The 17,798-nt window shown below is 48.2% G+C and overlaps 1 protein-coding gene across 19 annotated transcripts in view; it reads right to left on the bottom strand.

The window, feature by feature from the left end:
- GLYR1 (glyoxylate reductase 1 homolog) overlaps positions 1-17,798 on the bottom strand; it is a 63,864-nt gene that overhangs the window by 16,265 nt on the left and 29,801 nt on the right. For 9 of the 19 annotated variants that reach the window (XR_009966274.1, XR_009966275.1, XR_009966276.1 and 6 more), the window contains 6 exons: positions 13,227-13,298; positions 11,541-11,623; positions 5,716-5,770; positions 5,104-5,184; positions 2,291-2,386; positions 375-473 (listed from right to left, as the gene is read on the bottom strand). Coding sequence is in view for 16 of the 19 variants with exons in the window: in XM_062626738.1 (XP_062482722.1) it covers positions 375-473; positions 2,291-2,386; positions 5,104-5,184; positions 5,716-5,770; positions 11,541-11,623; positions 13,227-13,298 (486 nt within the window). In the remaining 3 variants the exon portion in view is untranslated. Of the gene's footprint in view, positions 1-374; positions 474-2,290; positions 2,387-5,103; positions 5,185-5,715; positions 5,771-11,540; positions 11,624-13,226; positions 13,299-15,355; positions 15,473-15,726; positions 15,922-17,798 lie in introns of those variants that run through there. The other 10 variants (XM_062626745.1, XM_062626744.1, XM_062626731.1 and 7 more) reach the window with 10 other exon arrangements.

Here is a 17,798-nt window from a genome sequence, read left to right as displayed (position 1 = left end):
GCAGGACAGGAAAGAAACAAAGACTAGGTAGCTTGCATGCAGTGTTTGCTGCTCTTGCTGCACTTGACAGAAATGGTGTATGCATGATGGTGACAAAGAGGATGGAGGTAGCATTCACAAGGGCAAATCATCCCCAGAGAAGATTCCTGGGAAGAAAACAGAACTTACTCTCTAAGAAACAGTCTTCATGCCCAAGTCATCTGTTTTCCTACAGGAAGATTCAGAGAAGCCGAAAATGTAGGGTTTTCACCTACTTCAGCTCTCTTTCTGCCTCAGGAAACACTTAGAAACCCATTTCCACCAGGATGCAGCACAATATCCTAACTGGTGCATGCTACCAGACTGTATGGAGAGCTAGACCACGACACACTTACTGCGAGACCAGTGGAGGCAATCTCTGGTAGAGTTAGAGTGGCTGGAGTGGTAAGCCGATTTCGGGCTCTTGAGAGCTGTAACATCACAGCATCCATAAGCTACAAGAAAACATACAGTACACTGCTGAGTGGCAGTCCCTGGACAGCTCTAGATAGAATTCTGCAGAATTCTACAACCTTTTGCAAGTGTTACAAAAATCACCACCAGCAATACCCACCTCCAGGAATTCAGGCACTTACTGGGAAGGGGTGGCTCCCACATAAATGCAGTTTAACTGTTACCACTGCCATAGACACCTGTGAGACAGGCAGGAGCCTTTAATATCAGGGACTGAAGAGAGAACAGCTATTGATTAGAAGAATAGAACATGAGATCAATTACTGATGCTACAGAAGCATCAACAAATTCATTATGCTCTTCTGAAGAGCATTAAGGAAAAACAACAGGCTGTGTTCTAGTTATCCCTATTCCCACATCACGAATACAGCTGCTGCATGGGCCCCCTCATTCATAACCATCTATGAGCTAGGGCACTAGAGAAAAGAACCAGCTCATCGTGAGTTCAATCCTGCCAGAAACCACAAATGCTTATTCAGGCAGACTTCCTTTTCCATAAAGAATGCGGGAAGCAACATGTCTCTTATAGAGCTCATAACTGCTAAGATGAAGGCACGTTATATTATGACTAATTTCTCATCCTGCTTCCACCCAAAAGTAAAAAAGTTTTATTTCTTAGTTTCTTCCTATTAGCAGCCCTTGCCATGTGGAGACTAAAGGGTTTAGCTTTCTCACATGTTATATTGTAATGGATTCTAATGAGTAAATTGAAGCTCTGGTAGCTTCAGTAAGCAATTCCAAGCAAAGGGCTGGGCTTTACTGCCACTCAGCAGCTGGTCTGTATCAGACTAGATACACTACTAGCAAGTAGTACTTTCAAATTGTCAGTCGCAAATACTAACAGCAATCTTTTGACAACTACCTTGTGTCTTCACTTGCCATAAGCACTGACAGGGAAGAGCATAAGCTCTGTAATAACATAATCCAAAAAAGATCTAGAGAGATGCTTCCAGATTATCATCATTGGCAACAAAGCACTGACTGCTCATACTCACCAGGATGTACAGCCCTGTTACTAATGCTAAACTGCCATAGATTCATACCAAATATGAGCTCACATGGTGTCATGGTTTAAACCCATGCAGTAACTCAGCACCATGCAGCCACTCACTCTCCCCTTCCCCCATCCCCTTGGACGGATGGGAGGAGAACTGGAAGAATGTAAACCCCACAGGTTGAGATAGAAACAGTCCATTAACTAAAGTATAATAGAAAACTACTACTACTACTACTAATAATGATGATAAAGGAAACAACATGGGGGAGAATATAAAACTAAAAAGGGAAGGGGGAAAAAAAACAATAAGCACAAGTGCTGCACAATACAATTGCTCACCCCCCACCGACTGATACTCAGACCAATCTGAGCAGCAATGTGAGCCTTACACGTAACTCCTCCCAGTTTATATACTGGGCACGACATGCTGTGGTATGGCATACCCCTTTGGCTGCTTTGGGTCAGGTGTCCTGTCTCTGCTTCCTCCTGTCTTCCTGTGTCCCTTCTCACTGGCAGAGCATGAGACTGAAAAGTCCTTGATCAAGGTAAGCATTACTTAGCAACAACTAAAACACTGGTGTGTTACCAGCACTGTTCTCAGATTAAAGTTGAAAACACAGCACTGCACCAGCTACCAGGAAGGAGAAAAATAACCCAGGACACATGGATACTCTGACATATCAGGTACAACTGGGGAATCTGTTTCCAGTACAAGACTCAAGACAGTAATGTACATAAACTGTCTTTGAAACAGCAAATGGAGGGAAGAAACCACACAAGTAGAGAATGCTTCCTCCTCACCTTGAGCACCTCCAAGCCTGTTTTGAACTGGTAGTTTACATCTCTGTTCATAAGCAGGTAAATGGCTTGGTTAACGTGGTTTCTAGCATCCTGGATCTGCAAAGGTACAAACACAGTCCTCTTAAGGAAACACTCTATGATTCACAGTAGGAAGTAGAGGTTTCCCTGATTATCTCATTGGCCCTAAGAAGATGGTGACTTCTCAAATGTTAAGGCCATTTCTGTCTAAGTACCAGACACTCATTAACACAAGTCTGCCACTGATGCCCAGCTGCATTACTGGGTTCTTCACTCAAGGACTGGAGATGCATAACAGTCTGATAGCTACAACCTGCATTGTCAATAAAAATATTGCTGCTGCTCTGAAGAAACACTGACATCATGCACTCTCATCCTGGGAGGACTCTGATCATGACTGCTCAGATAGAAATTCTCACTGTTGATGGTGAGCAGTCAGGTCCAACAACATGCATAATGATTTCTTTTTCAAGAATTATTGCAGCTAAAACCAATGACAAATTACATCAATAGCAGCAACAGTGAGCAACAAACATAGATTTCCAATATATATGTAAACTACAGTTGTTGAGATTGAGAGTTATGTCCAGCATCAAGAGGCTGCCATCATGCCACTTGTGTGGCACTTGACCAGGCTGAGGACACAGCTGGCTCAAGTCGCTGTCAAGCAAGACCACTTGCAGCCAGGAGACAATTACCAAAGATTAATAGGTTATCCCACTGCTTTCACGGGAGCAAGGACAAACCAGAGGAAAGAAAAAAATGGCCCTAGGAGAAAGTGACTTGTGCTCAGTTCCAAGCAGCAGCATGAAAATTGAAAAAGGGTAGATGAGATTGTGCAATAAATGGAAAAGGCAAGCAGGGAAGCCTGTATGAGAAGTGGCTGCTGGAAGATGGATAACACAGCTTGGGATATTTGTAGCGCGATACATCTACACTGCTTCCCAGCACCCCTAGATCACAGCTGAGCCTTATAGAGGCCTCCCTGCCATAGATCTGCGTACTGGCTCCTCCTCATCTAGAGCTCAGAGATGCTCTTACGAAGCATAAGGCTCTGGAAGCTACAGAGAGAAGAAAGAGATGATAATGTCCACTGTCAAACTGCAAAGATATTCTGCAGGTACCAAGTAGGTCTATGGCATCTCCAAACATCACCTCCAGCCTTTATATCTTTCAGATGCTTCTGAGCAAGCTACATAGTTCCTGTTACTCAACTCAGCAGTGACAATCCTGCTATTATAAGGATTTGCTTCATTCTTACTCCACCTTGATTTTACTGTTTTCTAATCAAGTTTCTCAAAACTTGTGTGCCTGCACCTGTGTTCCTCAGAAATGTGCCTATATGACAGTTTATTACCGATGGCTTTACTTTGCACAGAGGAACAAAACTTCAACTGGCACCACTCACTAAGGGAAGAAAACTCACAATACTTCAAGATACTAATTTTTAATTCAGAGGACAAAGATCACCACATAATCATGGTAAATGCTTCTGCACAGAAGCCCTTCAGGCACTACTAACACTACACATCTGAACAATATTAGAACACAACACTTGCAAGTAAATACAGGAAGGTATTTTCCATAAAAGCTGGTAGAAGCCTATCAACCAGGCAGCAATAGAAACCAGCCATAAAACAGGACAGGCTGAGGAAATTGGGGCTGTTCAGCCTGGAGAAGAGAAGGCTGCTTGGAGATCTCATAGCAGCCTTCCAGTATCTGAAGGGGGCCTATAAGGATGCTGGGGAGGGACTCTTCATTAGGGACTGTAGTGATAGGACAAGGGGTAACGGGTTAAAACTTAAACAGGGGAAGTTTAGATTGGATATAAGAAGGAAATTCTTTGCCATTAGGGTGGTGAGGCACCAGAATAGGTTGCCCAGGGAGGTTGTGAATGCTCCATCTCTGGCAGTGTTCAAGACCAGGTTGGACGAGGCCTTGGGTGATATGATTTAGCGTAAGGTGTCCCTGCCCATGGCAGGGGGGTTGGAACTAGATGAGATCTTAAGGTCCTTTCCAACCCTAATTATTCTATGATTCTATGAGTGTTATCACAGAAACTTCCTTGACTTGTTGTGAAGCATAAACAAACCCAGTCGTGCTTGGCATTAACATTTCGATTTTCTAGATTTCTACAAAGTTACCTGGTAGGGGTTTCACTCCACTGCCAATGCAGTTACTGGAAACAGAACTCAATACCAAATGCACTAATCACCTAGAAAAATCTGAGCCATAGTGAAGCATGTGGAGTACATCTTTCTCCAACCTACTCAGCTACAACAAAATAGCTGCAGGAAACTACATCTTCAAGATCAGGTCCTGAAATCAGGTATTTCCCAGCAAAACGGGGGGAAAGAGATTCAGTGTTCTGGGCAGCCAAAGCCCTTTAGCTACGCCACAAGAGCACAGTGTGGTGAGGTTTATTCTCAGCTTAAAGAAATATTTCTGTAAGAGAATGAGAGCAAGCTACTCAAAGTTGCTTTTTGCCCTGCTACCCTGGGTTTTACAAGCAGACACAAGGCCAGTACTTCATAGCCACTCTAGGCACAACTTTTGAAGCATTATGACTGCTATGCAGACATCCTTCAGCTCGCTTGTGTTTCAGGAACAAGCAGGTCCCACCTCTCTCCCAGCACCATAACTGAATTTAAATGCATCTGTCTCCTCCCTTAGTTTTTACCACTGGAGTTAATGCAGGATGGACGTAACCTTCCCTCTCAGAAAGCAAGGGGCTATAGCTACTGCTTGGAAGGCACACATGCCACAAAGGGGTAGACATCTAAAGTTAACAGTACCTGCTGCAATTTCCACTGCTTGTCTTCCCGAAATGCAAAGTGCAAGAGCTGATTATTTCTGGGCATTTTCAGACTAACGTCCTTGAAGAAAGAAACAAACGCATGAAAGCAAGCAATCCCCACATAAAGAGCATGGAGACTGCCAGTCCCCCTCTGTTCTGTCTCCCAGACAATCTTGGCAAGCTGTTTTCCGCTGCCCTGGCATGGCCAGAACCTCAGTCCTCCTACAGAAAGGTGTTAATACAAAGGCCAAGTTGAAAGGCATTTAGTGAATCATGCCCTAGGCAGGCCACACAAACTCATCTCAGAAGGCCCATGAGGAAATCTGATATTAAACAAAGGCAGTAAAAGCCAGGAATCCCCACAGAAGTCACCTCCACCACTCACCACAGAGTGGGGGTAGGGTGGTGTTAATGCTAGATCTTAATAAATTTCAGCAGTTGCTGAAACATTAAGGATTTAAGGCCATTAGGGAAGACTGATAAAGAATACTTATTGATCACTGATAAAGCATAGTAAGGATGGCCTCTATCTTGAGGTCATCGAAGTGTGAAAAGGATGACTCCCACCCCTTGATGGTGGTTTAAAGCAAGAAACACTGCAAGTACTCACAGCTTGACATAGTGCATCTCCCTGTAGTGTCAACACTCCTTTCACCTGGTCTGTGCTGAAATGAGAAGAAAGATCTGGGCAACACTAGTCACAGGAGGCAAGAGACATACTGAATATCAATCTAATGCCACCCCTGCCTGTCCCATATAGCTGACCCCCAGGGGTCAGCTGGATTATGCAGATGAACCACACACACGCTTTCATGTCCTGAGACCTTGGCTTGTGGCCAGCTGCTGTCATGTTCTTTTTGAGCCACCTCACTCTAACTGCCCTGACTAAAACATTATCACAGTATCACAGTATCACAGTATGCTGGAGATTGGAAGGGACCTCAAAAGATCATCTAGTCCAATCCCCCTGCCAGAGCAGGAACACCTAGATAACGTTACACAGGAATGTGTCCAGGCGGGCTTTGAATGTCTCCAGGGAAGGAGACTCCACAACCTCCCTGGGCAGCCTGTTCCAGTGTTCCGTCACCCTCACTGAGAAGAAGTTCCTTCTCAAGTTTAAGTGGAACCTCTTGTGTTCCAGTTTGCACCCATTACCCCTTGTCCTATCATTGTTTGCCACTGAGTAGAGCCTGGCTCCATCCTCGTGACACTCCCCCTTTATATATTTATAGACACTTATAAGGTCACCCCTCAGTCTCCTCTTCTCTAAACTATAAAGACCCAGCTCCCTCAGTCTTTCCTCATAAGGGAGATGCTCCACTCCCTTAATCATCTTGGTTGCCCTGCGCTGGACTCTCTCCAGCAGGTCCCTGTCCTCCTTGAACTGAGGGGCCCAGAACTGGACACAATATTCCAGATGCGGTCTCACCAGGGCAGAGTAGAGGGGAAGGAGGACCTCTCTCGACCTACTAACCACCCCCCTTCTAATACATCCCAGGATGCCATTGGCCTTCTTAGCCACAAGGGCACAGTGTTGGCTCATGGTCATCCTGTCGTCCACTAGGACCCCCAGGTCCCTCTCCCCTACACTGCTCTCTAGCAGGTCGTTCCCCAACCTATACTGGAACCTGGGGTTGTTCCTGCCCAGATGCAGGACTCTACACTTTCCCTTGTTATATTTCATCCCGTTATTCCCTGCCCAACTCTCCAGCCTGTCCAGGTCTCGCTGGATGGCAGCACAGCCTTCTGGTGTGTCAGCCACTCCTCCCAGCTTAGTGTCATCAGCAAACTTGCTGATAGTACACTCAATTCCCTCATCTAAATCATTGATGAATATATTAAATAATACTGGTCCCAGTACTGACCCTTGAGGCACTCCACTAGTAACAGGCCTCCAACTAGACTCAGCCCCATAGACTACAACTCTCTGGCTTCTCTCCTTCAGCCAGTTCGCAGTCCACCTCACTACCTGGTCATCCAGTCCACACTTCCTCAATTTAGCCGTGAGGATGCTGTGGGAGACTGTGTCAAAGGCTTTGCTGAAGTCAAGGTAGACCACATCCACCGCTCTGCCATCATCCATCCACCGTGTTATTTCCTCATAAAAGGCTAAGAGATTGGTCAAACATGATTTCCCCCTGGTGAAGCCATGTTGACTGCCCCTCATAACCCTCTTATCCTTGATATGCTTTAAGATGGCACCAAGGACAAGGTGTTCCATCACTTTCCCAGGGATGGAGGTGAGGCTGACCGGTCTATAGTTACCCGGGTCCTCCTTCTTGCCCTTTTTGAAGACCGGAGTGACATTTGCCTTCCTCCAGTCCTCAGGCACCTCTCCCGTTTCCCAGGACTTGGTAAAGATGATGGCGAGTGGTCTAGCAATGACTTCCGCCAGTTCCCTCAGCACCCGCGGGTGCATCCCATCTGGACCCATGGATTTATGGACGTCCAGATTGCTCAACTGATCTCTAACCCATTCCTCATCGACTAAGGCAAGTCGCTCCGTCGACCTGACTTCATCTAAGGTCTCAGGGGTATAGGGCTCTTCAGGACTGCCTGCAGCAGAGTAGACAGAGACAAAGAAGGCATTCAGTAACTCTGCCATCTCTGCATCTTCTGTCACCAGGGCACCCATCCCGTTCATCAGTGGGCCTACATTGCCTCTGGTGTTAGTTTTGTCTGCCATGTACTTGAAAAAGCTCTTTTTGCTGTCCTTGACCCTTCTTGCCAGGTTTAATTCTAAGGAAGCCTTAGTCCTCCTAGCTGCCTTCCTACATCCCCTAGCAGCAGCCTTATATTCCTCCCAAGTGGCCAGCCCCTCCTTCCATGACCTGTAAACTCTCCTCTTCCACTTGAGCATACCCAGCAATTCCCTATTTAGCCACACAGGTCTCTTGGCCCTCTTCCTTGACTTCCTACGTGTCGGGATGCTCCGATCTTGAGCACGGAAAAAGCAGTCCTTGAATGTCAACCAACTATCTTGGGCCCCTTTTCCTTCAAGCAGCCTTGCCCATGGGATTTCCCCTAGCAATTGCTTGAAAAGGCCAAAGTTTGCCCTGCTAAAGTCCAGGGTTGCAATTCTACTTGGTATTCTACTAGTCCTACCACACAAGATCCTGAACTTCACCATCTCGTGGTCGCTGCAACCAAGGCAGCCCTCTACCCTTACTGCTTCAACCAGACCCTCCTTGTTAGTGAGGATGAGATCCAGCAGCGCTCCTCTCCTGGTCGGCTCATCCACCATTTGCAGGAGGAAGTTATCATCCACACACTGGAGGAACCTCCTGGACTGCGGCTGGGTTGCCGAGTGGTCCTTCCAGCAAACATCAGGGAAGTTAAAATCCCCCATGACGACCACGGCCTGTGACTGTGAGGCCTCTCTCAGCTGCCTGTAGAAGGCCTCGTCAACTTCCTCACCCTGATCTGGTGGTCTGTAACAGACACCTACAACAGTATCCCCCCTGCCAGCCTGCCCCTTGATTCTCACCCACAGACTCTCAACTCGCTCATCATCTGTCCCCAGACAGAACTCGGTGCATTGTAGTTCCTCCCGCACATAAAGAGCAACCCCACCACCCCTCCTGGCTGGCCTGTCTTTCCTAAAAAGGACATAGCCCTCCATGACTATATTCCAGTCATGTGAGCTGTCCCACCACGTCTCTGTAATTGCCACCAGATCATAGTCTCCTAACTTAACACAGGTTTCCAACTCCTCCTGTTTATTTCCCATGCTGCGCGCATTGGTGTACAGACATTTCAGGGAGCGAGCTGAGCACACCGATTTCACCCTAGGATTATAGGAGGCCTCCCAGTCTTCATTAATTCTGGAGCGCTGCCCCACTGGGGCAAGCCCAGCTACAACCCCATCCCCCTTCGAATCTAGTTTAAAGCTCTCCAAATGAGCCCTGCTAATTCGTGCCCCAGTATCCTTTTGCCTCTGTGAGACAAACCTTTCTCACTTGACATTGTCCAGACTGGTGCCCTATAAAACCAGCCATTATCAAAGAATCCAAAGCCCTGCCTGTAGCACCAGTCTCAAAGCCAATTGTTCATGAACTGAATCTTCCCATTCCTTCCCACATCATCAGTGGAAGATGGAAGGAGTGAGGAGAAGATCACTTGAGCCCCAGACTCTTTCACCATCCTCCCCAAGGCCCTGTAGTCTTTCTTCATCCCCCTCAGACTGCGGGAAGCAGCTTCCTCCCCACCTGTCTGGAAGACCAGCAGCGGGTAGTAGTCTGTCGGGTGCACCAGGCTGGGGAGCGCCCTGGTGATATCCCTGATCCGGGCTCCAGGCAGACTACACACTTCCCTATGATGAGGGTCAACTCTGCATATCGGGCCCTCTGTTCCTCTCAGAAGGGAATCCCCTACTACAATGACCTTTCTTTCTTTCTTAACAGAGGCAGTCCTGAGGTGCAAAGTCGACCCCCTTTTCCTATGTGGCCTTGTGGGCTGGCCTTGCCCCACATTCTCACTTACCTCTCCTTCAAGATCCAGGGCCTCGAACCTATTACGGAGGGACACCTGGGGAAGCAGGGCAGGAAGGGGGGAGGGTTTCCCCCGACGTCGAACCGGAACTCGCTTCCAACCCTCGTCGTCTTTTTGGTCCCCTACCTCTGCGCTACAGCTACAGGGCAGGGGCTGTCTCGGGCCATCCCCCTCTGCCTGAGAAGGCAGGGGGTCCTTCCCCTTTTGGGGGGTATCTCCCTGGAACCGTTCCGACCGGCACGCCAGGGAGTTACTCCACCAGTCGATCTCCCTTTCACACTCCCTGATGGTCCTCAGCGTCTCGACCTCCTCCTTGAGTCTTGCCACCAGGCTAAGCAGATCTTCTACCTGCTCACACCTCACGCAGGTGGAATGCTGTCCTCCCTCCCCCGGCAGCATCAGGCTCTGGCACTCCCTGCACCCAGAGACCTGAACAGCCACGGTTTGGGACGGGGTCTCCGTCTGAGTTGCTGTAGTCGTCTTACTGCAAGCTCTCTTTCTGGAGACAACCATATTGGTCTGCAGTCTGGGACACCAGCAACACGACCTGCTTGTTCCTCCCTGCACCCGGTGGGCAGCGACCGGTCGCTGCCCTCTCAAAGGCTTTTTCAAGGCAAGCAGTAGGGAGTGGTCGCCGTCACCGTGGGAACGCCCCCCGCCACGTCAGCCTCTCTCTCGCAAGGGCTGCTGTGGCTTCGGGGATCGGGAGATGTCGGGAATCGCGATGTCTCTGCGCTCTCCTCTCTGATTTTCCTAATCTCCGTTGACCCTCGCGGTCGCTGAAGCGTGCCGGCTGTGGCTCTAGCTAGGCTAGCTCCGATCAGCTGACTGACTTATATTTATTTCTGATCCTATCCTTATTTCATGTATTATCTATCAAGAATTTGGTTGCTGTTACAAACAGCTCTAGCAGGCACAAACACAAGATATTAAGATTACTTACAGACACTGGAGTGCTAGGTGGCTCATATGGGAGTTGAAAGTTGCACACACAAACAAGAAAAAAAAAAAAAACACAAACCAAAAAACCCCAAACCCCAAAACCTTTTGAAAGGTTCTGCAAGAGGGCTTACATCTACAACGAACAATGGGGGAAGACTGAAGCACCAAGGGCCTTCAAGAACTCAGTTTAGCCACACCTTAAATTTTAATACACTAGGACAGAGACTCTTGATATCAACTAAGATCCACCCTGCAACAATAACGAATGAATACTAAAATCAACTTTAATATCTAAAGAATGGAACCTTCAACCCCAAAACAGAATCACTGCATCATTCTATAAAATGTTCACCACTCTGTTTCTAAGGACTGAGGTGTACTACTTTGCTTGCAACATCTGCCAGAGTGCAGCTATTCAGACCAAGGCTTATGCTGAAGATCAAAAAATGGACAGCTACTTCAGAAGAACTGCACTTCTATAAGCACCTTCCACACCAGATCTCAGTTTGATTTGTGCAAAATACCTTTCTTACTGCTATTTTAGGGAGATTAGGACAGAGGTAAGATTTGTCCACAGTCAGAGTCAAAAACTGAGCCAAGAGCAGAATTCAGGTCTTTTAATTGCAACTCCCTACACACAGAATCAGGAAAATACCTCTTGGCAAAACTGCTGACAACAGCACACTGATGCAACCCACCAGTGAGTGGTCGGTAACCAATGACTACGTTAGAGGTGTTGGTAGGAAATGGCACAAGTCTGGCTAAGGCAGCCCTGAAACACAGCTACAGACTGTTATGTTAACCTGCCAGAAGAGTCTTGTTTTCCTTAAGGCAAAAACTTGTATTAAATAAAACCCCTTTACTCTTCGGGTGCTGTAGACCTTTGCATCAGATGATAGAGGAACAGCACCCTGCACCACAGAGGAGAGCCCCCAGCACAAGGACAGCCCCCACCAAGCGGTCTGGCAGATCAGCAGAAACCCACTGACCATGACCACTTACCTGGATGTGCTCAGCACAAAGTTCTCCTGCTTGACAGCTCCTCCCAAGCCACTGGCAGGCAGGGCAAAGCGCTGAGAAGCCTCCTGCCAGAGAGAGGACACAGTAAGTGCTGGAGTATTCACTGGGGCCCAGCACACCTCAAGCCAGGGACAAAGAGAAGAAACGCAGATGCCAGCAAGTGGCCAAATGAAGAGCGATCATCTTTGCAAGCCTCCTACAATCCAGCTAGCACAACACATGGATTTTACCTCATCCTCCTGTAGGACATACAAGAAAGCTGGAGAGGGGCTTTTGACAAGAGCCTGAAGGAACAGGACAAGGGGAATGGCTTTCACCTGACAGAGAGAGGAGATTGAGATGAGATCTTAGGCAGAAGTTCTTCCCTGTGAGGGTGCTGAGGTGCTGACACAGGCTGCCCAGAGAAGCTGTGGCTGCCTCATCCCTGGAAGCGTTCAAGGCCAGGTTGGACAGGGCTTGAAGCAACCTGGCCTAGTGGAAGGTGTCCCTGACCATGGCAGGGGGTTGGAACTGGATGACCTTTAAGGTCCCTTCAACCCAAACCAGTCTGGGATTCTATGACAGGTGCAGACCAGGAGAAAGCTCAGTGCATGCAGCCCATGGCAAAAGGCCTTGTAAATCCCATGCTTCAGCTGTCACTCTGCATAGCCCAGCCCAGCCCTGCATGCCCTCAGGGCCATGGCAGTGGCCCTTTCTCATCATGCTCCCTGCTCTGGGCTGCACAGTACAAGAACCATTGGTCCCTTACCCACCTGGGAAGGGTGAAACCCAGCCCTCCTTAGTGGTTGACAGCTATCCTTCAATCACGCTTTACCCTTAAATCTCTAACAAATTCTTCAAAACAGACACTACAGATAGAGATACTGCAGGCTATTGTCACCTGCTACTGAGTCACATCCTGGGTTGGCACTACAGCACTCTGACCTCTCCTGGCACCCACCCCCCCTTACCTCCACATTTTTGTCCCTGCTCTGGCATCAACCAGGAACCCCCTCAAAAACCTCAGGGCATGAAGAAGCTGGGTCTGTCGGAAACTAACCTAGCAGGACAGCAGTGAGCTCTTGTGCACACAATCCCCTTTGGCCAGTTCACCACCCCCCTGCCTGGAAAAAGCTATACTCAGCAGCCCAGGCTCAGGTTGGATGAAAGGCGCTGCAGTCCTGGTTCAGCTGAACACATCACAGCTCTGAAAGGGGCAGGTAGCAGCACAGAAGCAGGAATATTGGGTATAGCAAGTGAAGGATGGTTATGAAGTGCATGCTACAAATTACTGCACAAGTAGTAGCTTGTCAGCTAAAGGCTATCATGCTTGTTTCCACCATCACATGACAGAGTTACAGGCAGATCCAGATTCTCTGTTATAGAAGATATTCCCATCTCATGCAAACGCCTGGCAGGCAGGTCTGGCTGCCTCCATGTGCCTTTTCAAAGCAGCTCTCAGCAAAGAGGAACAAGAACAGAGCAATCTAGGGGAAATCAGCTTTACGGAGTCCTCAAGATCAGAGGGTAAGCAGACACTTGAGACAGCACTAGACATGCAGGAGGGATGTTTCTGTGCACCCTCTACCAAGAATTTTTTCCTTCAGGAGAAATCTACCACCCTTCCTCACATGGGAGAGCAAACAAACCCACAATACAAAAAAACAGATGAAGCAAATTAAACCTTACCTTCAAAATATCCTGCAGCTGCTTCAAAACAACATGGACCTCTTCTTGTAAAAGCCATTTAAATTCTTCTTCCTACATTGTGGAAAGATAGCAGTGGAAGCATTAGAAGTCAAACACAGGAAAGAGATCTCTCTCTCAGTCACACATGAAAACTATTTAAGTTCTAAGTATTCTGCTATGTCCATGTCTTTTAAATCACATGCTAGTAGAAGAAAAATATTTAGTCCTAATTTGTTAAAGGGCCTTACTCTCCATCCTAACCAAATGAATTGTCCTTATTCTTGTTTTGACACTGTTTCACAAAACAGCCTTCATACAAATCACAGGATTTGGAAATTCACAAGATGTGAATTTCAGGGAAATGTGCAGACCCTGCTGCTTCAAAACCTGGGACATCTATTTAAGCTGCTGGAGCGGGCTGACCCTGACTGTTGGGCAGCCAGATACCCACTCAGCCTCTCCTACTCCCCCTCCTCAACAGGATAAGAGGAAAAAATGAGATTAAAAGCTTGTGGTTGAGATAAAGTCTAATTACCATCAACGGCAAAACACACCTTGCAGAAAAATTAGGTAGTGAGAAACAAAGACAATACCTAAAACGTTTCTCCTCCCTCACCCTGTAACATTTTACCAGGCAACAGCAGCCTAAAAGTAAACCTAAGCTGAAATGTGGGTGGCAGGACAGAAAAGCTGAAGACACCCCATCACCTGGGCAAATTCAGGAAGAAATAAGCTCAGATCTGGCAGCACCACCTCCAGCCTCAGATAGCAGGGAAGCCTGTATAAAGCAGATCCTCAAACCACACAGCTAAGGATTACTGTTAAACCACAAGGCCCCATGCTGAAAAACCTCACAGAAGCAGGTGACAGGAGCAAGCAAGGGACAAAGAAGAGATTGACACTTGCTGCCTTAGAAGAGAAATTTTCCACATGGACACTACCAGAAGGAAATGAATTGAGCAGGTTGCCCACAGAAATCATGGAGAAGTGTGGTCAACTCAGAGAATTTAAGCCTGTGGTTTCTCCGCTTGATAGTCCCTGCTCACCATGAAAAACACAAAATAACTACTCCCTGATGTCACCTTATGCACCAGTTATCTAAATAAAGAGTAGGACAAGGCCAGTTCTGTTTCTGCAAATGGTCACCCGAAGCAGGTACACACTACTATAACCTAGGCAGGATTCTCCGTTATCCTTCAAACCAGTGTGGCTGCAGGACTACTGACTTTCACCTGTTTTGGGTTTCTGGGCATCATGCCAATATACTGGATTCCTTGTTCTTTTGTTCTCTGTTACACTCACTCTCCCTCAGGTTCACAAAGGAACAGAACTCACGCAGGTAACACAGACACCTTCAAGTGCCTCCGCCACCCTACTGCTGCTATGCACGTGTTTCCACTGCACATCATCTTTGGTATCTTTCACCCCCCAACTGACTGCACAAGATCTTCCTGCCCCAGTATTGATTTTATACTAAGTCAAGTTCATTCACCATGTATGCACAACTACATGCCTTGTGTTCTGGGGGAATGCAGTCGTATCATTCTAAAGCACAGTAGCTTTAGAAAACCATGGTTTTCACATGTGGCTTTCTGTCCAGCCCAGATGCATCTCTCAAATTCCCTCCTTGGAGAGGAAGCTTTCACTATTTCTTGCAGACTGTGTTCAAGGAGGCATCCACAATATCAGCAGGTCCACATCATCCCTTACCTTTATCAAGGCAACAAGGCTGCTCTGACATGTATTACAGAATAACAGATTCATTTGGGTTGGAAAGGATCTTTAAGACCATTTGGTTCCAACCCCCTGCCACAGGCAGGGACACCTTCCACTTTCCACTAGACCAGATTGCTCCAAGCCCTGTCTAGCCTGGCCTTGAACACTGCCAGAGATGGAGCATTCACAACTTCCTTGGGCAGCCTGTTCGACTGCCTCACTACTCCCACAGTACAGAATTTCTTCCTTACATCTAACTTAAATCTTCCCTGTTTAAGCTTTAGCCCCTTACCCTTTGTAATATCCTGCCTATCATCTGCTGGGGCTGGTCCTCCACCAAGCAGGATACTGGGCTATGAAAAACACCAAGGTCACGTAACTCAACCAGTGATTTACGTAGGCAGGGTACCCACCTGCGCCCGGACCCAACCGCGGCCAGCGCAAGAAGCGGCAGCAATCCCAGGGCGTCCGCGGCCTGCGCCAGTGGAGGCCAGCTCAGCGAGGGCCGCCACAACAGCTGAAGAGGGGCTCTGCAAGGAGGAGTAGTGCTGAGGGCAGCACAGCAACGGAACCCGGAGCTGGCATCAAAGCCCCACGGCAGCGCACGCAGCGGTGACAGGGCGGCATTCACAGAGCGCCAGGGGGCTGCGGCTAACCACCGAGCAGAGGAGCAGAGGAGCAGAGGAGCAGAGGAGCAGAGGAGCAGAGGAGCAGAGGAGCAGAGGAGCAGAGGAGCAGAGGAGCAGAGGAGCAGAGGAGCAGCCCCCCAGCCCAGCCGACTCACCAACACCATCCGCTCGCCCGCGTTCGCCATTGCCGCCGCCATACCACCATCCGCCGCCGGCCCCGCCCCTTCGCTGCGCCCTCGGCTGCTCCCATTGGCTACAACCACTGTTTCTCTGCCCAGCAACGCAGCCGAAGCCTCGACTGATTGGGCAGCACCGCGCTCCCTGCGCAACCGAAGCGCGGCGAGGTGACGTTAAGCGGGTGCGACACTGGTAGCGGTTGGATGGTACCAGCAGTAGAGGTATTTATTCGTCCTATCTCCTGCTAGCCATCGCTGTGATTAAGAGATAGGTCACTTTGGGTAAAATTGGAACCCCAAGTCAAGCTGTGTACCTCCTGTGTTTTCTTTGCCCTTGTGGAGCTGTTGGAGCGAGCCTAGAGGAGGCTCTGCTCTGGAGCCAGGGTAAGACAGCTGGGCTTGTTCAGCCTGGAGAAGGCTCCTTAAGGGGAGACCTTAAGAGCAGCTTCAGTGCCTAAAGGGGCTACAAGAAAGCTGGAGAAGGGGTTTGGACAAGGGCCTGTAGGGACAGGACAAGGGGGAATGGCTTTAACCTGACAGAGGGGAGATTGAGATGAGATCTTGGGCAGAAGTTGTTCCCTGTGTGAGAGGTAATAAAGGGTTAATGAAATTTTGCTTTCACCAAGCATATGTAGCCTGCACAAGATAAAAGCTTATCAAATATGACCATCTTGTAATGTAACACCAGTGAGAGAAACTGAAAGAACTAACACCCACAAGACTGGTCAGAAGTGGCTCAAGAGCGAGGGTAAAAAGTTCACCTTAGAGGAAGACGTTTTACTTCATCCCCAAAGATCCCGGAAACGACCACCAGGAGGCACAAAGCATGCACCGAAAGGAGGAAACCAGGGTGGACTTACGGAAATCCTTTCGGAGAAGCAATTATAATAGTTCCTCCCTGTTCCCGCGATAACTCTGAATATGTATTCGGCTGATGCAACAGAGAATGGATAAAAAGCTTGTGTACGGGTATAACAAGGCGCCTCTGGCTATGGTCATGCACCCAGCGCTGTTTGCTTTGAACGACTGACTTTGTCCCTAACAAATTTTTTAGAATTGAGCTCGTTTCTCACACCTGTGAGGGTGCTGAGGTGCTGGCACAGGTTGCCCAGAGAAGCTGTGGCTGCCCCATCCCTGGCAGTGTCCAAGGAAGGTGTCCCTGCCCATGGGAGGGGGCTGGAACTTGATGAGCTTTAAAATCCTTTCCATCCCAAACCAATGTGTGATTCTGCGATGATTCTGTGAATAATGGGTAAAGACTTGGAAGTCTCATCACTTTCCTATCAAAATTCTGAAACTGCAGGAAGTTTATGCTGGCACTGAAGTCTCTGTTGAAGTTAGTGGGTTTTAACGCTAGATTTACTGCGGGTGACAGGTGGCGAAGCAAAGAGCACCATCATCTTCACTGCATCAGCGAGGTGGCTGTGGAATGGAAGGTACTGCTCATTCACAGAGCACGTAAAATTCTGCTACTACCTGTTTCTGCTGTAGGCACAACTCTAATGTGGTGGCCCTGCTCCCCCACCTTCTGCATTGCTTTTAATTACAGTGCTAAACCAGAGTTTTCCTTACTGTAGCACCTGTCATTCATATTAGCTAAAGCCTATCAAGTACTAGCCCCTTACACCTCAGTAAACGAACAGCTACTGCCATTTGACAGCAACTGCTGCCTGGATCATCAAAAAGCAATATTCTGGAGCTTACAAACACTTCAGTTAGGTGATCTTGTCCTAGGAAACCCCACTCACTGCTGAGTTGGTGCTCTTAAGCATTACTGCTCAAAAAACACCAAAAGCCAGAAGGACGGGTGCTCCAGACACAGCAACTGGGCACCAGGCTCCCAATACCTGGCCAACACAAGAAGTCACCCACATCAGAAAATTCCTGGGCCTCCACCTCTCAGCATTCCTTGCTTTAATACAAAGCCTTCCTCCTCCTCTTAGCCCAGATGCACATAGCCTTCTGCATGTAGAGTCTGGAATCTATCCCAATTAATCCTTTGCAGTGTCTCACTGACAAGATCAGGCTTCTGCAAGGACCAAAATGCTCTC

This window comes from Pezoporus occidentalis, unplaced genomic scaffold (assembly GCF_034315485.1).
Source record: "Pezoporus occidentalis ecotype Australia unplaced genomic scaffold, CSIRO_AGI_Poc_V1 ctg297, whole genome shotgun sequence".
NCBI classification, from domain to species: Eukaryota; Metazoa; Chordata; class Aves; order Psittaciformes; family Psittacidae; genus Pezoporus; species Pezoporus occidentalis.
The sequence above is the reverse complement of the archived record's forward strand: the minus strand, read 5'-3'. Positions and strand labels throughout refer to the sequence as shown.